We start from the raw sequence: 25,525 nt of genomic DNA, 5'->3' as shown, positions 1-25,525 counted from the left end.
GCAGAGCTCTCACATTGCCCCCTTCCCCACCTCCCTCAACAACTTCCCTTATTACTAACATCTTGTATTCGTGCGGCATACTTGTTACTAATTAACTCAACATTGATATTTTATCATTAACTGAAGTCTAGAGCGTAGAATAGGGCTCACTCACTCTTGATGCTGTACGTTCCATGGGTTTTGACAAATCCATAATGTCATGTATGCATTACTGTAAAATCGCACAGAAAAGTTTCACTGCCCTGAAAGTCTTAACTACTCATCTCTCCCCCACAACTTCTGACAACCACTGATCTTTTTTACTGTTTCTATCATTTTGCCTCTGCCAGAATGTCATATACTAGGAATCATAGAACATGAACACTATTTAATTTTTTTAAAACAGTAACTTAATTATTGTCTCTGTCGTCTTCTGGAGAATAGGCACCATGAGCACAGGGACCTTATCTTGTTCCTTCCTTTGCCCAAAGGTCCAACAGTCTCACAGTGAACCCACTGCAGGAATTCCTGGATTGAATGAATTGATGAATCTACCTACCAGCCCTGAAGGGAGCAATTGCCTACACACTTTTGAAACATTTCATTCTCGGTTTCTTCCAGAAACGTTGGAGCAGACTTAGAGTTTTGAATTTTACATGGATGCTTTGCAGCTATTGGGAAAAGAAGGGTCAGTTTTTCCCTGGCCCCAGGGAGTTTAATGTGTGGTGACTACAGGTTCTATTGCTACTGGAGACCAATATGTAGGGTGGGAATTTATCCAATCATGTTGGATACATGGGGATCCACCCTGAGCTAGAGATACAGAATTTGAAGCATATCTAACAAGTTCATAGCAACCTCTGCTCTGACTCCCTCAGCCCTCTAGTGCTCATGAGCTGCTCAGGAATCTGCTTTCCCACTTTCTTCCTTTCACCCTTGACTTTGCTCTTCTGGATCTTAAGTGTTTACTTCCGGAAAAAGGCAGCTTCCCAGATGGCACAGTGGTAAAGAATCGCCTGCCAGTGCAGGAGATGCAGGTTCTATCCCTGGGTAGGGAAGATCCTGGAGAAGGAAATGGCAACCCACTCCAGTATTCTTGCCTTAAAAATCCCATGGACAGAGGAGCCTAAGGGGCGACAGTCTGAAGTGAAGTGAAGTGAAGTGAGTCACTCAGTGGTGTCCAACTCTTTGTTATCCCAAGGACTATACAGTCCACAGAATTCTCCAGGCCAGAATACTGGAGTGGGTAGGCTTTCCCTTCTCGAGGGGATCTTCCCAACCCAGGAATCGAACCCAGGTCTCCTGCATTGCAGGCAGATTCTTTACCAGCTGAGACATAAGGGAAGCCCAGAATACTGGAGTGGGTAGCTTATTCCTTCTCCAGGGCTTCTTCCTGACCCAGGAATTGAACTGGGGTCTCCTACATTGCAGGTGGATTCTTTACCAACTGATCTATCAGTGCTACAGTCCATGGGGTCACAAAGAGTCAGACATGATACAATCCCCACTTGAATCTCTCTGTATCCCTTTTTATTTTCCTTTTCCTTCCAATGTTCCCAGCAGAAAAATACTGTAATTGTGACTTATAAGATAGAGGACAACACTTGAGATTTCCTCTATCACAAAAAAAACCCCCCACATATTTTAAAACACAATTAACCATAACAAGAAACCATATCCTATACTACCTAAAAAATGTCCAGAGGTGTCTGTCAAAATTTCCATAAAACCTCCAAATTTCATTAAATTTTTTTAACCCATAACCTCCACTATTTAGCTATAAAAATCTGTGTTCTTACTCTTAAATTATTCTTTTGTTGATCATGTCACAATTTTTAGAAATCTTCTTTCTGACTTCCTGACCCATAGGAGATGCTTCTGAATTCATGATGATGGGAACTCTAGGATGACTAGAAACTTGCTACTTTCTAAAGCTTAGATTCTTGGAAATATGCCAATCTTTAGCCTATTTAAGGCCTTAATTGTTTTTTATCCTTCAAGTTTAGACCCACTCAGCCTCTATCTTTCCAAATTGAGCCCTAATATTTCTAATATAAACCCCTTCCCAGGACAAGGAGCACAAATAAACAAGACCCATTAAGACACTCAGCAACACTGTTGACTGCTGCAAGCATAATTGGAGTGATGTCTTTTGCAGGGGGCATTTAAAAACTAAGGAGGGAATGCTTTTAGAAATGTGCAAAATTAAGAAGAACATAGCACACAGGAAAAAAGATATTAAAACCCATTTATAAACTTCAAATATTTTAAGCTATATCACAGAATTTTCAAAATAACAATATTTTGTCATTCTGTCAGAAAGGTAACTGTTAATTCATTCAACACCAAGAAGCACTGCCTATTTTAGTGTGTTTAAGTTTATTTGGAGTTCTGTTTTAAAAATTTTGAAATATACTCTTAAAGGCTTCATATCTATAACTTGTCATTTACAGAGCTATTTGCAGTGTATGCTTTTACACTTTTACATTATTCTTTCACCTAAGAATTAGTTGATTGTGGATTGTTTAGCCTTTTAGCCTATAATCATCTCATTTTCATGCCTGGAATTTCATAGAGTGCTTTCAAGGCCCATTAAAAATAAGAAAACCTTATTTTTACTCATTAAAAAGTAAATTTACCCCTAAGACATATTTCTTTTAAAATTTTTCCCAACTTGCATAAAGATGATATAAAAGAAGAAATAAAGTAAGCCCAAAGTGCACCCATGAGGTTTAAACGACTTTGAGGGTTTCAGTGACCTCGGTAAATCAGTTTCTGAAGCTTCATTCTCAGGGTTGATCAAGTTACTAAAAGCCTCAGTGCAATTATAGCCTTATTCTGCAGGTCAGAATCCATAATTCCATAGGTTTTCCCTTAGCTTTCCCTCTGCTGTTAGATGTGAAATATTCGCAACCTAGCAGGATCAGAGCCTTGCTTCTGTTCCCAATCTTTCCAACATTCTTTTTAATGGCAGTGTATCCAGTAATATCAAATGGTGGGCTCAGTAAAAGATAAAATATATAAAGAAACAAACTTACCATCAAACACGTTACTATAATAACAAAGATGCTGAGAAAAATGACAACAGCATAAAATCCTTCTTTGCTCCAGATTTTGTCCGCTTCATGCTGCCCTTGTAAAACGTTTTTCTTTGAAAGCAAAACAGAAAGTCCGGCGTTAAATGAGAGCTTGAGGAGACTGGCGTTCTTATCAGACACTAAACATATTTTTAGCTTGATTCCATCCAGTGTAGTAGAACACACCTACATCCCCCGCTGCCAGAGCTGCTTCTCAAACTGATCTGAGACATCGGATTGCTGTTGTCATGCATTAAGACTACTTTATCTCCTGTATAGGAGCAAGCATGCCAGACATGGCATACTGGGCCCCAGCCTTTGTTGATGCCCCTCGAGCTCTCTCTCAGAAACTACCTGGTTCGTAGGTGAGAGAGTTCTGCTCTTTTCTGTGTTGAGGAAATTGTTTCTGAAGCTTTCCTTACTGTTTTCAGACTCCTCCCACAACACCAACACCCTGATTTATGTGCTGTAATACTGCTCTCAACTTTTAAACAAAAGTGAAACAGGTGCAGCCTCATGATGCATTCATAAACAGAGCAACAATGTCGAGATCATTTCCTTCCTTTTTTTATGAAATCTTTTTTAAAAATCCAGTCTATTTTGTCAAAATCTGATGAATGTACCACTTTAACCATATAAATTGTTAGGACTTTATATTTTACTGAAATCAACGGAGAGCATCAAAATATCTAAAATTATTTGGTAGGTAATAAAAGGAAAATAGTTTTATTTATTTGTTTGTTTATTAACTTAGCTTACTATTTGAGGGCTGAAAGGGTAGAGAAATAGCATGAATAAAATGTCAATGAGGAATTTAATTTTACCTATTCTTTTAAAAATGCATCTACTAATATCACATCTTATAATGCAATGGAGTTTTATAATTTATATAAATTATAATTTTATGTGTTTTATAATTCAGTGAAATTTACAGATATAGGTTAAAGAAAATTTAGCTGGAAACCAAATGGTCCACAAATAGGAAAAATATATAAAGCTAAATCAAGTTGAAGGCTCCCACTCATCCAAAATTACATTTTGTTGAAGCCTGATTTTTCTTCCCTTTAGTTGAGCTGTCTCCAGTGATTAAGAAAGCCCTGAACAATAAGATAGTGAATGATGAAAAACCACCAAGATAGTGGCTCTGGAGAATGAGAGGTCATCTTGAGCATTCCAGAGGCAGATGAATTCCCAACTTAATGTAACCACTGCAATGACTTCAGCCTATACTATGTGGAAAAGAAGAACCACCCAGCTGATCCTAGTCAACCTATAGAATCCTGAGAAAGAAATAGTAATTGTCTCAGAAAAAAAAAAAAGTCTTCAGCAAAACCTGTTCTTGTAGGTGTCTGAATTTTGAAATCATTGTTATTTATTTTTCAAGACTTGAAAAATGCATTCCAAGTTTGTAAATTAGACAAAAGAAATATTTGCCTTTTGAAAAATATTTTATGAAAAACTTCTATCTTGAAACTCAAGTGAGTCTTGGTGGCAAGTTGAACAAAACAGAACAGAAAGGATCTTTGAGTTCAATTGTGGTTATAACTATGTGAGGAAGACTTCTATTGCTTGAAGTAGCTTAATTTCCCTTTTTTTCTGCTTGTAAAATAAACTTAAATTCACTGTAATACTTTGCCTTGTTTAAGACAGAGGCAAATTTATAGATGCAAGAAATGATTAATACATGTTTTTAAAATACATGAGTGGTAAGTTGATGGAGAATCTGAAAATGCTTACTTGTTAAATAAGTAGAAACTCATATGTCCTCCTAAAAAGGAAATCTTGGGTTCAAGTGACAACTTGTCTTAGCCAGACCATATTTGATTCCAATGTCTTTGAAAACATAGCTAGAAACTAACAGAAAAGTAAACTCTTGTAGAAATCAAGTATAAATATGGAAATGAGCTTTTTTTTTTTTTGCAGGCAACTAAATAGCATCTATTGCTTGGTATAAAAGCAAAGCACTTAAGCCTTCAAGTAGGCAGCATAAACTTGTCAAATTTAAGTGTGAGGATTCGAGCTTTTAGTTTGTATAAAATTTGGATTAAAAAGGAGTGGTTAGGTGGGTGGAAAGAGATTTTGTGTTCCTAACCTGATTTGGTTCATTTTTTTCCTGCTATAGTTCAACACCTCCTGGAACATCAACATGTTCTTTTCTGTTTAAGACAAATCAATTATGATTTCTCTTTTAACCAAAGCAGTAATGATGGAGGAATGAACTTCCCACCTCCCATCCCCCTACCCCTAGTTAGAAAGACACATGTTTTGAACTCCTAGAACTTAGTCACTGTACTTTCTTGGTAAACATATTTCCTTTGAGTCATGCTGGTCCTACTGAGCACTACTATATTTGTACAGAGATCGAAAAACCTTGATAAGGGCAGGGTAGTAAATGAAAAAGTTTGTAGTTAAGATCCACAAATCATAAGATTGTAATTTATGAAATCTCCAGTCTAACCTTTGTATAAGGTTACCGTGATGCCTTTTACATTTTGACAGGGGACTGAGGGTTCAATGATTCAGAGGCTCCACGGCCAGGTCACACCAATGTACTGTATTATCTTTACATCTTATTTCACAACCATATCACTTTCCCTTTAACTCTGTGGCAGTGGAAGAAGCTGCTGGGTTTTGCTTTGTTTGATTATTTAAAAGGTGGGTGGTTTCCTATACTGACAGCAATGACTTCTTTACATCCTGTTTAATAATTTGATGCATTATAATTTCCTTTTTTTAAAAAAAAACAATTCTGACCCCCAATACTGGGAAATATCTCCATTGCTAAGAGAGATAATACAGAGACTTTAAGAGTTATATCTTTTTAGAAAGGTGAAGCACAGAGAGTAAGAATAAAATGGAAATGTTACAAATTAGCTGGTTAATTAATTGACTTAGGCAGATTAATGAGATGTAGCATATAACACTTCATCACTTCCTGGCAAACAGATGGGAAACAATGGAAACAGTGACAGACTTTATTTTCTTGGGCTCCAAAATCACTGTGGATGGTGATTGCAGCCGTGAAATTAAAAGATGCTTGCTCCTTGGAAGAAAAGCTATGACCAACCTAGACAGCATATTAAAAAGCAGAGACATTACTTTGCCAACAAAGGTCCATCTAGTCAAAGCTATGGTTTTTCCAGTAGTAATGTATGGATGTGAGAGTTGGACCATAAAGAAAGCTGAGCACTGAAGAACTGGTGCTTTTGAACTGTGGTGTTGGAGAAGACTCTTGAGAGTCCCTTGGACTGCAAGGAGATCCAACTGGTCAATCCTAAAGGAAATCAGTCCTGAATATTCATTGGAAGGACTGATGCTGAAGCTGAAGCTGAATATTTTGGTCATCTGATGTGAAGAACTGACTCATTAGAAAAGACCCTGAAACTGGGAAAGATTGAAGGCAGGAGAAGGGTATGACAGAGGATGAAATGGTTGGATGGTATCACCAACTTGATGGACATGAGTTTGAGCAAGCTCTGGGAGTTGGTGATGGACAGAGAAGCCTGGTGTGCTGCAGTCCATGGGGTCACAAAGAGTCAGACATGACTGAGCGACTAAACTGAACTGATCATATAACAATATGATTTTGTTACATAAATGCCAAACTTCCACCATATCATGCACAAGGTAAACAATTTGGTATGCATGATCTGACCCATGTTAACACTGATTGTATTCCTTCTTGTCACTGTATGGCTAGGACTATATAACCGTTTAGACAACTGGCTAATGTCCAAGGGAACAATCACCAAACTCATGAATTAGGTTTTATATTTATTTGGTATGATTTTTTTCTCTTTGTGAACATTCCAAGAAGGTATCAGTCTTTACCTTGAGCTTTTATTTAAAGAAGATAACATCCTCCTTTGAAATATAAGACCTGTGAAACTAGGGTAATTTGCAATTGAACAACAACAAAATCTTAAATCATTGTTTTCACTATCAATGCAGAATGTACTGCTTCAATAGACAATTTATTTTATAAACACATTTAAAAATAGAAACTAAAATAATGAATTTAATTTTATTTCCCTGCGATTTAACTTATTAGGCAAGAGGAAGTCTAATTTTCAATCTTTCTGAGCATCTTTAAACAATAATTGAGGTCCTACACTGTTCTAAGTATCACATGAAAATATATAAAAGAAAAAATGTCTTTGTTGCTCAAGATACTTAAATTCGAAATAAACACAGATGAATAAGCGAAAAGAATTCTGTTTGGTATTTGTCTATGTTTCCCAAGGGTCATTTCTGATTTAAATAAAAATCAAACAAATAAATAAATGGCAACAACAAAAAAACACACACCCTTCCCTGGAAGTAACTAATACAAGTGTAGAAACGGATGCTTCAAGACAGCATTCATCATGTTCTGTAATCAAGGTAAAGGATGAAAACCCCAAATACCAGTATTCCTTTTTTTTTGTTCTGATAATAACCATGTTACCATAACAGGGCTATAATTTGGGGATTAGAAATGTGAAAGAATGGGTTGAGGCTCAAGCTGTTTATTACACATGAACCACAACAATGAATAAAGCAGTGGGGAAATTCGCAGAATACCTATCCACTTAAAGAACTATCAACAAATGCTCTTGCAGAGCCTCTGGGACTGCTTGCGTCTGAAGCTCCCAGCAAGGGCCTGTAAGCGATGAAGATGGCTCTCTCCTCGTTGCAGTTAGAGCTTCTGGTCAGAGGGTATCACTGGGCCCATTCTAGAAGTGCCAGAAGAAAAGGCTGCAACAGTCCACCAGTCCTTGATGGAATGTTCCTTACATCCAATTAAAACACATCCTAGTCTCCTGTAATATAAAAATTCCCATATGCTAGATTTCCTAGATTGTTCAGTTCAGTTCAGTTCAGTCGCTCAGTCGTGTCCGACTCTTTGCGACCCCATGAATCGCAGCACGCCAGGCCTCCCTGTCCATCACCAACTCCCGGAGTTCACTCAGACTCAAGTCCATCGAGTCAGTGATGCCATCCAGCCATCTCATCCTCTGTCGTCCCCTTCTTCTCCTGACCCCAATCCCTCCCAGCATCACAGTCTTTTCCAATGAGTCAGCTCTTCGCATGAGGTGGCCAAAGTACTGGAGCTTCAGCTTTAGCATCATTTCTTCCAAAGAAATCTCCTTCAGAATGGACTGGTTGGATTGCCTTGTAGTCCAAGGGACTCTCAAGAGTCTTCTCCAACACCACAGTTCAAAATCATCAGTTCTTTGGTGCTCAGGTTTCTTCACAGTCCAACTCTCACATCCATACATGACTACTGGAAAAACCATAGCCTTGACTAGACGGACCTTCTGTTAGACTCCCACAGTTCTTTCAGACAATATCATATTTTGATCATCAAATACACTTTCATTATTCAAATGCAGTATAGGCTTGTGGTCTACTGATAGCTAACAGTTCTGTGACAGGCATTCAGGCTAGACTGCTTGCCTTCACCAGGCTGAGGTGTGTTGCCCCTCAAATATATGATTTTAACTACTTTTTGGTATGATGAGCTTCCCTTGGTTTGCAAATCTAGATGACTCACTAAGCTGCCATATTCCTGAAGCCTTCAGAAAGAAACAATTATTCACTGAAAGCTTATGGGTGTGTGTGTGTGTGTGTGTGTGTGTGTGTGCGCGCACGCGCACGCTCAGTCGTGTCTGACTCTGCGATCCCATGGACTGTAGCCCGCCAGGCTCGTCTGTCCATGGGATTCTCCAGGCAAGAACATTGGAGTAGGATGCCAAGTCGTACTCTAGGGGATCTTCCCAACCCAAGATGGTAGCAGTATAAATTAATCTAATGGTCTTATTTAAATTTTAGAGATGAGTTGTTCAGAGCAAAATGTGTACAAGTCAGTCTGTGAGGGGCCTGGACTATGGGCATGGAGTTTGGTTTGATGTATAAAAGGGAGCCTCTTCAGGGTCATGTGCGAGGGCTAGGGAGGGGTCTGGGTGTCTGAGCTCACGTTGATTCCTTCTCCTGGTCTCTCTGAAGTACGAAGTGTCCTCTTTTTCTCAAAACCCCCACAGCACAGTACAGTTATGTTTTCGTAGCCCTGTGTTCTCCTTGCTTGACTCTTGTCACCCTGTTATGAATAGAACTCACCGAAAGCAAAAATCATATTTTATTTGTGTCTTTGTTTGCTTATGCATTTATTTTTCTGACTTTGGACACCACCTAGCCCAGTTCTTGGCTATTTTTATGCCCACTGTATGCCAGGCCCTGAATGAAGGCCCTTCTGTGTACACAGAAGATGAAATGGCACATGCTCTCAAGGAGCAACAGTGTAGAGATGGCCCTGAAGGCCAACAGGGGATACGTCTTTGTACTAAACTCAATGAGAACACAAAGCCGGTAGCCATGCCTGTGGAGGCACAGGGGAAGGCTTCACTGTACAGTGGGCTGATCTTGAAACACGAAAGATGTGTAGATGTATCAACATACACACAAGCCCACGGAGAGAAGAAATGGTGTGCGGTGTCCTGGTGCCCATTAAGTTTGGATTTGCTGAAGTGTAAACCAAAGAGAGTGTTATTCAACAATAATAAAGCTCTATACACAAAGAACCACATATCACAGTCAGAAATTCAGACTTGATCTTGCAGGGTTTAGACATGGGCGAATTTGCTTTTAGAATAATTACTCTGGTGGCAAGAAAGAAAACACTGTGTATGTATGTGCACGTGTGTGTGTGAGTGTGCATGCTTGTATGCATGTGTGTGCGTGTGTGTGTGTGTGTATGTGTCGGGCTTGGTGGTGGAGAGAGCAGGGAAGAAAACAACACTAAATGCAGGGAGGCCAGCTGGAGGTTGTTGTTACAGTCATGGTTCAGTGATGAAATACATTTTCATTCTGCATTCAAATTATATTTGTTCAGTGTCTACTCTGTGATGACTTCCATGTATTTTCTTACGTTTAAAATTTTATTCTTATTTCAAGTTTATGAGATGAGGACTGTACCCAATTTTTTTTCTTTTCTTTTTTCATTTCCTTTTCCTTTCTTCCTCCTCCCTCCTTTCTTTCTTCCTTTTTTCTTTCTCCATACTCATGTAGTATATGAAGAATCTGAGTCTCAGAGAGGCTGACGCTAGGTAAAGACAGACTGAATTTCACAGAGACTAAATCACCCAAGGTCACACACACATTTTAAATGCTGGCTTTGGGATTCAAACTCAATCTTGTAACAAAGCTTTTTATACCACACTTGACATTTGCTATAATGAGAGGTGGTGCGCTTCACTGCAAAGGGAAATAGACTAGGAATAAGATATCTAGATGCTAAATACTGCTTAATACTTCACTTGTTTTGTCACCTTGATGAAATCACTTGCTTTCTATGGGCCTTACTCTCTGTATCTTTGAAATGCCCATATGTGTTCTCTCAATGTCTAATTCTACGATTCTGTGAATTTAATTATGTTTATTTGGGATGATGTTTATTCTAGCAAATTTGTTAAGAGTGGGACACAGCAAGGTGAAGTAAAAATGAGACTGGGTTTATTTAGGAATGAAAATGGTGGAGGTGGTCGGGGAAATCTGAAAAGTGCCAAATTTAGAAAACACTGTAAAGGAAATATTCGTAGTTCTAAAGACTGGATTTCTCTCCAATTAAAAAACCACATTTCATATTAATCCCATGGTAGGCTTCCCTGATAGTTGGTAAAAAATCCGCCTGCAATGGAGGAGACCCTGGTTTGATTCCTGGGCCGGGAAGATCCACTGGAGAAGGGATAGGCCACCCACTCCAGTATTCCTGGGCTTCCCTTGTGACTCAGCTGGTAAAGAATCTGCCTGCAATGCGGGAGACCTGGGTTCAGTCCCTGGGATGGGTCAATCCCCTGGAGAAGGGAAAGGCTACCCACTCCAGTATTCCAGCTGAGAGAATTCCATGGACTATACAGTCCATGGGGTTGCAAAGAGATGGACACGACTGAACGACTTTCACTTCACTTTCACACACACGTGGAGTTCCCTGGCAGCTCAGTAGTCGAGAATCTGACTGCCAAGGCAAGGGGCGAAGGTTTGATCCCAGGTCTGAGAAGATTCCATATACTGTGGGGCAACTAAGCCTGTGCACTGCAACTACTGAGCTTGTACTCTAGAGCCCACAAGCCACAACTACTGGGGCCCATGCACCCTAGAGCCCGTGCTCCGCAACAGGGGAGCCACCGCAGTGACACGTCCAGGCATTGCAACTAGGGAAAGCCCACGTGCAGTACAAAGACCCAGCACAGCCGAAAGGAAACTACTTTATTTCATTTAGAATTCCAAGGGGTCGCAAAGAGTCAGACACAACGGAGTGACTTTCACTTCATAGTGGGAAAAAGTGACCATTTTGACAACAAAAACAATGAGAAGCAAAACTGTTGAGGAGGAAAGATATCAGGGTGTTTTTTGGAACAGCTCAGTAATAAGCAATCAATTGACAAATATATCTAAATGACTTTTCTTCTGGACATTTTGTTGAATAAGTCAAAATAAATTATAAGGCCATAAAGATTGGAGAAGAAATTGTCAAAAAGTGAAACTTTGATATGAAAATGAACTTCCTTAAGGAATAAAAATACACAGAGTGAAATCAGAGAATTTTGACCCTAAGGGAGATTTTTATATTATCAGTTAACACACAATCAACAGCTTTCATCTCAGAGTCTCCTAGAATTGGGTTGTGTCACACTAACTGTGCAAAATTTTAAATGAAATATTCCACGCAACAACCTACCTCAGGGGAGACGTCTGTAATTCCAAACTGGGATAAACTCTGATGCAAAACATTGATATTGAGGGAACGCAGCACTTCTTCAGATGGCAGAGCATCAGAAAACCCTGCTTTCCGATTTATGGGAGACACAAATAGTTCAACACTGTTCTTCTTTTCCTAGGAAAAGCAGATTATTTGTATATGTTAGTAGACATGTGAAGCAAGTCTGGGAAATATTTTTTGCTTTTCCTCTAGAAATATTAAAGAAAACCAGAACCTTAGATTCCTAAATGGCATCTTGGAGATCACTTTTATTAAGTATTCTTTTGTACACTTAAAATTAGCAGCCCAAAGTCCCACATCTTCAAATGGCCTTCTTTCAGTTAGTTAACATGTCTAGTTTTCTAATTTTATATTTCATTAGATGCTGGTTTATTTTCTATTCGATACTATAATTTTTGAGATATATTGTTCAGATGTTTCCTGAGAAATTGTGTTTAAAGAAGTATTTTAAAATCGAATGAACTAAGCAAAATCTGATTTAACAGTACAATTATAAGACATCATCACCCCATCTTATAACTTGCATTAATGTGAAGACTGGACTAACTAAGGAAGGCGATGCTGTCTTTGAACTTACTTCCCTGATCCTGTTTTTCACCTTAAATATGTCACACTCTTAAGATCTATTGTTCGGTAGAAATGCAAGTGTTATGCAATGATATCATGTTACTTTCCTATTAGTCTGACCTCATTTGCTGGGACAGGGTGAGAGGACTTCTTACCATAAATGGCTGATGTGCCACACACCCATAAGAAACAAACATGACACAAAATGATGCTGCCATCGACAGATTCTCTTTCACAACTTACGCAAAACACTTATAAAGAAAATGTGGTTAGCTTTTCTTTTCAATACACAGAATTTTATCCTGCTAGAAAACTTTCTTTTTTTTTTTTAAAGGAATATTTTCTTTGAATGTAATTTATCAGACATTCACTCAGGTATAAAATGGAGGACAGCTAGCAATCCAGGGAAAAATGTTTCTGTGTTTGCAGCAAACAACAGACAACAACTGGATATCACATAATGCTGATGTGAAAGATGTTGATAATAATTCAAATAGTTTATGATCTAATAGCAATGATAGTAGGGAGAGACCCTTGTTTTGTACTTGTCATGCTTCCCTGTGCCTTAAACCTGTTACCTCCAGGACAGAGGTATTATAGTCATTTCATGTTATAAATGAAAGAAACTAAGTAACCTGCCTTAGGTCATAGAGCTGGGGCAAGGCCAAACTGGAAATGAAATAGAATTCTGGGTCTGTCTCCACAGCACTTGCTCTTAATCACTATACTGTGCTTCCTCAGGTGTCGTCATAACTCAAACTATTACAAAAACTACTCTTAGAAACAGACATGCATAAATGCTGCTAACATTCTCTGAAGATATGCATATCCCTCTCTAGGTGTGGCAAACCCCTCTTTTACCCTTTCAAAGAGCCATTATACTCTTTAAATCTACACACAGAAGAGTATATCTAAGATATCTAAGTACATATATATATAAAATCTAGATCTAAGACATCTATAATACCTCACTTCTCACTTGAGTTAGGTACACTCTGGATATAAATAACTTCTTTCAAGGTAATGAGAAATGCTATATTTCTTCTTCTATTGTCAAAAACTTTGTTTTTTTTAAAAAATCTTATTTAGTCCCAGAGATTAGCTGACTCACAGAATAAAAGTTATTATGGGGATGAACGTAATTCATCTGCCACACAGGAAAAAAGGAAAAGAAATAATAATTCTAAACCAAAATTAAAAGCAAATTCTTCTCCATATGTGGAAATGCAGGTATTGATGCAGTATGAAACTGGGCCCGAGCAGGAGCCTAAGAATTTAGGGCAAGGAGAACGAGAAGTCTTTGCTTGAGTTTCTAAGGCAGCAGAAATTAAGAACAACTTTAAAACTGTAAAATATTATTCCAAAGTCCCTTTTCACAGGAAGCTTTGATAATATGCTTTTTACAAAGAGAAAATCATAATATTTTAATCTGCCTTTCTTTTGCTCACACCCACTTTCAAGTACAGATGGGAACATGTAGTTGGATGATATCAAAGTCCCTAAATATTGAGGAGAGGAGGAAAAGAAAGGATATGGCTGATTGATAGGTCTAAAGTGGGCCTAATAGAAAAGATCCCTTGGGCTTACTTCGTCCCACTTCAATTACCCATCCAAGTTTTCTCTTGACTTTTCAAGACTATTCTTGCATTCTCCTTGGACTGCTGTCCTTCAGGATGGTTCTTCTTCACTCTTTATTCAAAATCCTCTGCCTTCGTGTTCACTATCCTTTATCCTCTTATACCTAAAGGGATTTTAATAGATGCTGTCTGGAGACAGAGTCTTGCCTGATACAAAACATTTCTCTCTTAGGGAGAATATTTTGGGAGGAGTGTCAGATTGGTGAGACAGGTATTCAGGGCCTTTCTATTTTTACCTACCAGGGTAGCTAGTCTTGAACTATGAGAAAGTTGACAAACATTTTCTGTAATGGACCAGATAACAGATATTTTAACTTTCAATTTAGACAGACGATCTGTTACAACTACTCAACTCTGCCATTGTAGCATGAGAGAAGCCTTAGACAATATGTAAACAAATGGCTACGGTTTGTTACAATAAAACGTCTTTGACAAAAACAGGTGTTATGCCAGATTTGGCTCATGAGCCATAAAATGACAGCATGGGTGTTCTTTATTATTGTTCATTATTCTTGAGCCCTGCAATAAAGATCAAAGCTTATACTCCGGAAATGCGAAATGTAGGTATCTTACAATGAGGCGATTGATGTGCACTTGCTGGGGTAAGAGTCCTAAAGCTGCAGCCACTCCTTGGCGAAATATCCGAAGCAAGGTTATGTTCAGCCTGTTTACATCCATTTGCAGTGTCTGGAAAATAAAAAAATTCAAATTATAGTAAATATTTGATTTTCAACATTCAGTTCCTGATGGATGACTGACCACAGAAATTCCTGTGACTCTGAGAAATTCACAGCCATGGTGCTTTATTTTATTTTTAATGGAGATAAAATTATAGGGACGTTTTACATGAAATTTTAAATGGTGTTAGTTAAGAAGATGGTACATTGTATAATAATGTGATTTGTCTAGTTATAATCAAGAATTCATATGAATGATCAATTCATAAAGAATTTCACTGAAACGTGTACTGATTTATTTTGCTTTAAGTCCAGATGATAAAATGGAACGTGCAGCCAAGTACATTTCAGTAATCCAAGCCAGAGGACATCTTTAATTTGTGTTCACACACAGTCACAGAGAGGAAGATTCTGTGTAAGTTCCATAACACCAGACTTGGCAGTTTCTCTATAGAGCAATTTGCTGCCAGTGCAAGGCAAAAGAATGAGCTGCAATGATGCGTTCTCAAACTCTGGTAAAGAAATCAATGGAACTGATAATTCAGTCTAAGGTAAATAATTCTTATTCAATTGCTTGGGCACACACTCTTAATTTTCAAATAGCTTTGGAAAAAGACAACTAAGTATTTAAGAATTCCTAAAATATAAACCAAGGTGTGCAATTAATACTACATCCTTAATTTAAGCCATGGGTGCTGTTATTACATTCAAAATCAGTTAACTATGTATTTTCAAAAATGCATCATAATCACTTGAAATGGATGCTTTGCAAGGTGGGGAAACAAAGCTCATAGGCATTTCTTATTTTATAACGCTTAATTCCCTAATTTGACCATAGAAGATTAACAGTAACTGTTAGATGACTGCAATACCATCTGTTCTATAAAATGAGGTGCAGGTCTATGTACACACTTTTGTGATTAAGCGATTGGCTTTAAGTGTAATCTACTGGAGTGTAAGAACTCTTAGAGGACCTTCTCCCAGTTTGCTGTGGAAGAAGAATTAATACTGCTTCAATAGTTTATAGCTTTGTTAGGAAATAGTAACTTCTCTATACGTAAAGTTGGTACAAAATAAGTGATTGGAAACTGGACCAAATACTCATTGCTACAGGTGGCGCAGCGGTAAAGAATGTGCCTGCCCAGTGCAGGAGATGCAGAAAACGTGGATTTGATCTCTGGGTCAGTAAGATCCTTGGAAGTGGAAATGGCAACCCATTCTAGTATTTTTGCCTAGAGAATTCCATGGACAGAGGAGCCTGGTGGGTTATAGTCTCAGTTCAGTTCAGTTCAGTTGCTCAGTCGTGTCCGACTCTTTGCGACCCCATGAACTGCAGCACGCCAGGCCTCCCTGTCCATCATCAACTCCCGGAGTTCACCCAAACCCAGGTCCATTGAGTTGGTGATGCCATCCAGCCATCTCATCCTCTGTCTTCCCCGTCTCTTTCTGCCCTCAATCCCTCCCAGCATCAGGGTCTTTTCAAATGAGTCAGCTCTTCGCATCAGGTTATATATAGTCTACGGGGTTGCAAATAGTCAGACACAACTGAGCACGCACACACACACATACACAGAAATCAAAGGGAGTGGGGGAGGTCAGAAGAAGTATACTGGTTTCCAATCAAAATGTACACCCAGCTGAAGTTTATACTGCTTTTGCACCTTCGAGTCTTTTAACACTTGCGTAGGGACAGGGGCCATAGGGCTTGGTCATGTTAGGTAGCTGGAAGACTCCTGGCAAAAACCAGAAATCCAGAAAAGGGAAGAACTATTGAAAAACTCTATCCAAAACCCCAACTATAAGGTACAGTTTGCTTCTGGGGAGGGGAAAAGGAGAATTTTGCTGGGAGTATGTAGGAAAGCTACATTAATGCCATCAGTAACAGACACACAAAATCAAACAAAAGCCATTTAATGATTCACAGTTGTTTGTTATGTTATTCTCTGTGCTTTTCTATGGTTTTAAAAATGTTTCCTTTATACAAAAATACACTTTGATGCAGTGGTTTCCTAGGTGGCACAGTAGTAAAGAATCCGCCTGCCAATGCAGGAGACACAAGAGATGTGGGTTTGATCCCTGGGTGAGAAAGATCCCCTGGAGGAGGAAATGGCAACCCACTACAGTATTCTTGCCTGGAGAATCCTATGGACAGAGAAGCCTGGCAGGCTACAGTCCAGGGGATCACAAAGAGTTGGACACGAGAGTGACTGAATACACACACTTTGATGCAGAAAGTAAAACTGAAGGATGAGTAGGATATGGAAATGCAGTAATGAGAAAAACCTAATACTTTTAAGCACACTTCATGTTTTATGAAAACATGCTTTATGGAAAATCCAAAAGATTAGAAAAACTAAATCCATCTGGTAGCTCTGAGAAACAGAGACTTCCTTTTATCTAACAGCTTACTTTCAGCTCTGCAAAGCTGTGGAAGCTGCCAATAGATATTGGACCTTGTATTGGAGACTGTTCACTCCCCTTCCTCTGGAAAGCCCAGAGATGGGTTCCTCTGTTACTGCAAACACTGATGAGGAGCCACCGACTTCTGGCTCACCAGCAGTGTTTGTCAGGCAGGGTGAGCAAGCAGGCACAGCCCTTGATTCCCATGGGCATGATTTGGAGCCAACAGTCTATGCTGAGAACTGCAAGCCAAGGGGGTTGTGTACACACTAGAGAGCTCAATTCCCAGGGCCATGATTAACTTGAAGCTTGTAACTGTGGAAACAGTATTAAAGTCTAAGTTTCTCAGATTGAAATGGCAAATGGATGTGAAATGGGAACTCGAGGTTTAAAATCACTCAAGATGGCAACATTCCAAGAAGGTAAAACTGTGCCTTTGAAACAGAAAATTTAGACTCCCTAACTAAAATGAAGAAGTGAGTTGAAGTAACTGGTTAAAACTCCAATCATCCAGTTCATTGGATCAAAATTTGAATAATTTACCTCAGTTCTCTGCTTGCCTGTGAAAAGCTGAACTGATCTCAGAGCACATGCAAGTATTTCTGACTATTCACCATAGAACAGTAATTCTAAAATACAGTACCAACAACAACAACAAAATGTATTGGAAGGCCTCTTACATGCCAGACATTATATACAATTACAATTGGAGAAAAAGAAAGGGTTCTAGACAAAATGAAAATTTCATTTCAGGGAAAAGAAATATGACTTCTTGTAATAAGAGAATATATGTTACCTTCTTCCTCCTGGAGAGATGCTAGAAACACACAGCCTTTTCTCATCCTAATATGTTAGATCATAACAGCTATGACAGAACATAAATTTCCATGGCAGTAACAGTGTCACAACTTCAAAGTTACCATATAACAGTACAAGATATATCTCAGTCTTATTCTAAACCCATTTGGTCATTTCTATTATTTAACATACAAATGACTGAAAATTTTAAGTTTAAAAGAAATTACAACGCTCTTTCCAAGCACAAATGCTAAGCCATTTCACAGTAATGAATGATGAAAATGGAGTTATTATCGCAAACAACTGAGTATTATTATTGATATTACTAATATCTAAACATATAAAAAATTAAACATGGTAAAAATTCAGAGATTTCAAGCTCTATTTGTATTTAAATTTATTGGGCTTCCGCCTTGCAAAGAGATTCCTGAGTCAGTTCCTTTGATCTGGGACCCATGACCCCTCCCCTAGGTCTACTTTTTCCCACAGAGAAAATACCCCTGTGTAACATGAGTTTCTTTCTTTGGTCACCAGACAGTCTACTAAAGCATTTGACGCCTATGAGTCTTAGATATAAATCAATTTGAGGAAACTGATTAAAATGTAACACCTGAATTTATGTACCAGCATTATGTTTAAATGTATGTGGCTGGCTTTTAGTTACTTATATTTAAAGGACAGTTGAATTACTTTTGCCTGGGGGGTCAGTTTTCTAAATGTTAGTCACCTCTTGAAGCTACTAGGCAGCTTGGTCTGTCATCTGATCACCCGAGTCAGGACCACACCTAGTGACCCTAGTAGGGGAGGAGGGCCAAAGAGAGGTCCTCAGAGCCCTCACAGAAGCCCAGTTCCAATTCCCAACAGCCACCAATGACCCCAGCTTCCTTTAGGACAAGCCTGTCAGGAAGGCTCCACTCACCCCTTCCTAACTTTAATGTGTGCTCACTGCCTCCCAGGATCTCTAAGCTCATTCTTGGCAAGGAGTTTTCCCTTTACGGCCAGCAGTTGGAATGCCAAGTGATTCCCAAGCACAAAAGCAAAAGTTTCTCTGTCTCTGAACAGAGAAGAAAACCTTGACCTATTGGAGGAATTTTATACATCACTCAATCCCTTCTTTTAACTCCCTACTGTCCTCCGCTGTCACTTACATACTAATCATTTTTATTTCCGTATTTCATGCTCCCACCTTTCTTAGAGTCCTACACCTGCAGCCTTCCACTTGATTGTTCCATTTATACCTCAAACACTATATTACTCAAACTGAGCTTAATGTTTTCCCTCTCCTCATCCACAACCAAATTTACTTCTATTTCTATATTTAATAAAATATAATGCTGTCAGATTTCCATGACCTCTCTTTCCCTTCCCTTTGCTTGCATCTTTCAGTTCTCTGACAATATTCTATGTTGAACTTTAGTTATTCTTGTTTAAATTTTAATAATAAAAATTCATATTACAAAAACTTTAAGTTACAGAAAGATATAGAGTAAAAAATGGAAGCATGCTTGCGTTAGCTTCTCCTAACTTTTCATTCCAGTCCTCAGACACAACATTGCTATTTCTTGCGTACTCTTGCAAATATTTTCTATGCATATAGAATGTAAAACAATGTATATTTATTATATACCATGTTTATTATTATTAAATACAAATATTGTCCATAGCTTGCTTTATTCCACTTAATATATATTTAACTTATTAAATATATTATAGATATATTTCTGTATTTACAATATATATTGTCATTAAATATCATATTTTGAGTTTCACCTAATAATTTCTTACTATAGTTTAGCTGATCCCTTTGACTTTTATTATTTTAATAGATCTAAATGTATTTTATGTTATGCTATCTTTTAAAATTTGTTTCTATACCTCCTTAGTTTTCTGTCTTTTGTTAAGTGGTATTTTTTTTTTTGGTCATTCTAAATTTTTTTCTTCATGTGCCTATGTTCATAATATACATATTGCATGATAATATATTTAAATCTTTATTTATTGATTTGAAAACTTCAGAAAATATTTATTAATTGCTGCTATGAAAAGTGAGGACATGTACATCTCTTCCCATCAATTATCATGATCATTTTCCAGTTTTTATAATTACATTATTATTTTTGTATTGTTATATTTGATGATATTTATGTTTTTATGTAATAGAGACTACTCACTAAACCTATTGTCTCCTCCTGGTATCTTAGCCCATTTATATCTTGGTGGAGCCATGTAATAGTGCTCACCAATTAATGTAAATTAAAGTGAAGTGACATTTTCAGCCTGAGGCAGTCTTCTCTACCCTCTCTCTTCCCTCTGTTTATAAGCTGCATGGGTCCAGCGTGACTCTGAAGACTGTAATGAAATGATGGAGCCATACAAAAGAAGACTTACAGGACCTGATCACTGCATGGAGCAGAGGTCCCATTCAACACTTGTTAAACAGCGACATGAGTTAGAAACAAACTTTTATTGCATTAAGTCACTAAAATATTGGGATTGTGTTAGCATTATTTACACTAATGGATATATTCTGTAATTAATAATTTTAAGGCTCTATAGTATTAGTTACATATTCATAGTCAAGATCATGATCAGCTCTTTTTCAGAAGGGCATACCATTCCTGAATTCTTTATTTTGATGTATTTCTTATTTAGCCATATTTCATTATCAAGTAGGTTCTTTACGGCAGGCTTCATAAGCACTATGTTTCCTCCCATGTTATGTATTTGAAAATGTAGTTATGGTGCCTTTAACAATAAATTACAACTTGGTTGAATATTAACTTCTTGATTCAATCCTCATTTTTATTTTTTGCCTTTGAACTCTGCTGCTGTTATTCCAATGCCTCTTGGCATTGAAAATTGCTGTGAAAAATGCTCTGGCCTGAGGCCAGCCTGTCTTGTAGATAACTTGCTTTTCTGCCTGCAATCTCATAGTAGTCTTTATTTTTTAAAGTGAAAAAGTTTCACCAGGATGTTTCCTTGATTTGATAGTTTTTGCAACATAGTATGCTCTTGATGCAGAGAAGGCAATGGCATCCCACTCCAGTATTCTTGCCTGGAAAATCCCATGGATGGAGGAGCCTGGTGGGCTGCAGTCCATGGGATCTCGAAGTTGGACACGACTGAGCAACTTCACTTTCACTTTTCACTTTCATGCCTTGGAGAAGGAAATGGCAACCCACTCCAGTGTTCTTGCCTGAAGAATCCCAGGGACGGGCGAGTCTGGTGGGCTGCCATCTCTGGGGTTGCACAGAGTCGGACACGACTGAAGCGACTTAGCAGCAGCAGCAGCAGCAGCAGCATGCTCTTGATGTCTACACATCCCAGATGTCTTGTTTCAGAAGTATTTCTTCCTATTACACATCTGAATGGCCTTTCTTCTAAATATTTTTTGGTTCATCTTTAAGGATACTAATTATGCAACTTTATATTCTTTCTTTTTAACCACTTTATGTACTTGTCTTCTCTTACCACTTCTTTATCTTTAGTTCATCAAAAATTTCTCAGGTCTACTCTGTGTTATGTGTTTTCAATAGAATTTAATCTAATTATTTGGTTTCTAGTGTGATTTTGATTCTGTAAAGTATGTTTTATTATTATCTTCATTTATCTTCAGAGTTCTGTCTGTATTCTTTGCGATGTTTCAGATAAGATACGTTCTCTCTTAACTGTTTCAGATAGGAAATGGCACAAAACTTTCGTTTATAGTTTCCTAATATTCTCTATCCATTTTTAAATCTATTTTTTTCCCAAAGAGTTCAGCTTCCTTTCTCTTTTAACATCCTCCAATGACTTTCTATTACATTTAGAATTAAATTCAATTACATGGCTTACCAGGCTTTACTTTATTTGGCTCCTGTTCCTTCTAAATGTCATCTCATGTCTCTCCCTCAAGTCACTCCACCCTTTTTTTCCAGCTCCTCAAACAAGCTGTGCTCATTCGCACATCATGGGCATGGCATCTGCCTGCCCACTGGATCGTCATTCAACATCACTATATGGTGGGTCCTTCTGATCTTTCTGCTCTCAGTTTAAGTGTCGTCTCCTCAGAGGGGTTGTTCCAGCCTGGCCAATCCCTATCACATCACCCTGCTTTATTTTCCGGATAGCATTCCTCACTATCTTATAGCTTCTTGCTTCTTTTTTTGTTGTTTGCTTATTATATACCTCCCTTCACTAAAATGCGCCTGGAGGAGGGCATGGCAACCAACTCCAGTAATCTTGCCTGGAGAATCCCATGAACAGAGGAGCCTGGAGGGCTATAGTCCATAAAGTCGCAGAATCGGACGTGACTGAAGCAACCTAGTATGCATGCATTCACTAAAATGTGAGTGCCGCCCTTGTGGAATCTTGCCTTTCTGGTTCTCTGTTATATCCCCAGGACCTGGAATAGTGTCTGGCACTTGGGAGGTGTTTAATAAATCTTTGTGAAGTGAAGGAATAAGTAACTCATCACATTCAACATTGTGTAGTTACTATGCTTGACCCATGAGTAGCACTCGCTTGAAAGTTGTGGGTCAACTTATACACTTATTTCTTTCACTGGATATGCACCCCAGCACTACACAAAGCAAGGGTTGATTGAATCCAAGGATGCAAAACCTCAGATATGGAGGGCCGACTATAAAGTTACATTTGGATTTACAACTGAACGTTGGGGTCGGTTCAGCTAATCTTCACATTGTTCAAAGGCCAAAAACTGTAATTGGGTGGAGCTTCAATGTTGGGGCTTCCCAGGTGATGCTAGTGGTAAACAACCCACCTGCCAAAGCAGGAGACATTAGAGACACAGAATCGATCCCTGGATCAGTAAGATCCCCTGGAGTAGGAAATGGCAACCCCACCCCCACCCCAGTATTCTTGCCTGAAGAATCCCATGGAGAGCGGAGCCTGGTGGGCTTTGATCTTCACAACTGAGTGCACACATACACACGCACACACATACACACACGCACACACACTGACTACTACACCATTCAGGAGGGGGAAAAATCAGTTTATTTCATCTAACCAATTCTTTGAAACTTGTTTCTAACTCACAAAATCAATATCAGCTTCCTGAGTTGTGTGTTATACTGTTTGTAAATAGCACTTAATCAGTGTGTATATTTCTTGTGACTAATTTGAAGAGTTTTAAACTTTATCTTTCTAATTTTAAAGACCATATATGCTCATGAGAGGAGATTTAGAAACTTCAAAGAATTAGGAAAAAAAATATTATTCATAATAGTTTATTCCATCACCCTGAAATAAAGCTTGTGGTGTTTTAGTGTTAGCTTTTTTCTAATATGTAGGTAATATAATGTAATGTGCACATATATTATATATATCAGTTCAGTTCAGTTCAGTCGCTCAGTCGTGTCCGACTCTTTGCGACCCCATGAATCGCAGCACGCCAGGCCTCCCTGTCCATCACCAACTCCCAGGGTTCACTCAGACTCGCGTCCACTGAGTCAGTGATGCCATTCAGCCATCTCATCCTCTGTCGTCCCCTTCTTCTCCAGCCCCCAATCCCTCCCAGCATCAGAGTCTTCTCCAATGAGTCAACTCTTCGCATGAGGTGGCCAAAGTACTGGAGTTTCAGCTTTAGCATCATTCCTTCCAAAGAAATCCCAGGGTTGATCTCCTTCAGAATGGACTGGTTATGTGCATATATAATACATAATCTAATATATATTATATATCTAGTATATAATCATACAAATATGTATCCATTTTAATGCGATGCTATAATTGCCATGTCTCTATGCCTTTTCTCTTCCCATAATGTTAGGAGGAAACACTATTCCCCAACCCTGATGTTTTATTCTGTATGGTGACATCTCAAATACAGTAATATTCCTGGTTCCTCCCCTCCTCAATCTCCCCAGGGGAGGGTAAGTGATATGTAATTGGTGCACTTGGAATGAGACACTGGGGCATATGTAGCTCTGTACGTCCTTTAGGTGTCTGCTTACCTGCAAAGACAATACAACCTGGTATGCTCTTTGCAAATAGTAAAGGAAGTTGGGAAGGCTCTGTCCCTTCCAGAGGCCCCAGTTGCCCAGTACTCTTGTGACTGGTGGATGAATTTGCTAAAGAAGGAGAGGCAGGCACAGAAGTATACTGTCATGCTCCTAAGTCACAGTCCAGCAGCTCCATCAGCAATAAAGTTACATTTTTTATCTTCACAGGTCTGTTTCCTCTGTCTTCCTCAGGCAGGAGAAGGGAGATGCTATTTCTTGTCCCCCTCAAACACTAATACATGGTGCAACAAGCTATACATTACATTGCACCCCATTGCCCATACCCACAAAAGGCAAAAAGTCTCAACAACTATTTTTGTAGTTGGCCTTGATTTCAGCATGGATATTTACAGGGGTGGCAGGGTTCAAGGACAATCAAGTATATGGTGCTGTGGAGTCAAGAGCAGTTTGTCAAAGAGGTTTGTCAATACTGCTGGATGCTGCTGAAGGTTAAGAAAAATGCAGACCGAGGAAAGGTTCCTGGATTTGTTGATGAGAAATAATTGGTGATCTTCAAGTAATGAATCTCCAAATGTGGTCCATGGTCCATTGGGAGGCCAAGTGAATCCTGACTGGAACTTATTTGAAAGTGCGGGATCACTGTGTAGATATATGGGTACCTGGGGTACAATCCCACAGACTTTCTTTTGTCTTAGGTATGTATGTTCAGTTGCTCAGTCATGTTGAACTCTTTGCAATCTTTTGGACTATAGCCCACCAGGCTCCTCTGTCCATGGGATCTTCAGGCAAGAATACTGGAGTGGGTTGCCATTTTCACCTCCAAGGGATCTTCCCGACTCAGGGATAGAACCCGAGTCTCTTGCATCTCCTGAATTGCAGGCAGATTCTTTACTGCTGAGCCATCAGGGAAGCCCTCTTCTGTCCTAAAGGGTCCCTTAATGAGTTTTTAAGGGTTAGTACAATTTGATACTCATAAACTAAAGTTAGTGTGTTATGAATGTATATTGGGACTTTGGTAGGGAAGGTGGGGTGTTAAGATGTGATTGGATACTGAAAAAACAGGCAGAACACCAAGGCCAGTTTTTTTTCTGAGAACAAAGAAGACAAGATGGTAAATAGATAGAAAAATCTTTTCCTTTCAGGTGGTAAGAATTTTGACCTTTATACTACAGCAATCATGCATCATGTGACTTAATCTTTCTTTTTAAGATCTCTACACTGTGATGAGCTACCTCTTTTAACACATGACATGCCAATACTACTTTTAGGCAGAGCAATGTTTTGTAAGATTTTGAAAACAATTACAATGTCAGATTCATGAGTTTCTCATATCCTAGACTCCATTAGAGCTGCTGCTGCTGCTGCTAAGTCACTTCAGTCGTGTCCAACTCTGTGTGATCCCATAGACCACAGCCCACCAGGCTCCACCATCCCTGGGATTCTCCAGGCAAGAACACTGGAGTGGGTTGCCATTTCCTTCTATGGGCTGCTAAAACAACTGATTAGCTAATCAGTTAAAACAATTTATGAGGAGCTAAATGAAAATTGGTAGAGAGTGAGAAAATGTATCTGAATTCTTATTTAGAAAGGAAAGACCTTGTGGACCAGGGAGATGTTCAAGAGCTTCTTGAATTATGTTCTCACACATTTAAAAGCTCTGGAGTGC

General features: G+C 38.7%; 1 protein-coding gene across 3 annotated transcripts in view; it reads right to left on the bottom strand.

The window, feature by feature from the left end:
• The window catches only part of PTPRR (protein tyrosine phosphatase receptor type R), a 278,703-nt gene that overhangs the window by 117,941 nt on the left and 135,237 nt on the right, over positions 1–25,525 (bottom strand). The window contains exons 3-5 of one of the 3 annotated variants that reach the window (XM_004006456.6): positions 14,592–14,705; positions 11,773–11,928; positions 3,018–3,128 (exon numbers count right to left, since the gene is read on the bottom strand). In XM_004006456.6, coding sequence (XP_004006505.2) covers positions 3,018–3,128; positions 11,773–11,928; positions 14,592–14,705 — 381 coding nt within the window. Of the gene's footprint in view, positions 1–3,017; positions 3,129–3,242; positions 3,465–11,772; positions 11,929–14,591; positions 14,706–25,525 lie in introns of those variants that run through there. The other 2 variants (XM_060412780.1, XM_042246912.1) reach the window with 2 other exon arrangements.

Source organism: Ovis aries, chromosome 3 (genome assembly GCF_016772045.2).
Source record: "Ovis aries strain OAR_USU_Benz2616 breed Rambouillet chromosome 3, ARS-UI_Ramb_v3.0, whole genome shotgun sequence".
Classification (NCBI taxonomy): Eukaryota; Metazoa; Chordata; class Mammalia; order Artiodactyla; family Bovidae; genus Ovis; species Ovis aries.
The sequence above is the reverse complement of the archived record's forward strand: the minus strand, read 5'-3'. Positions and strand labels throughout refer to the sequence as shown.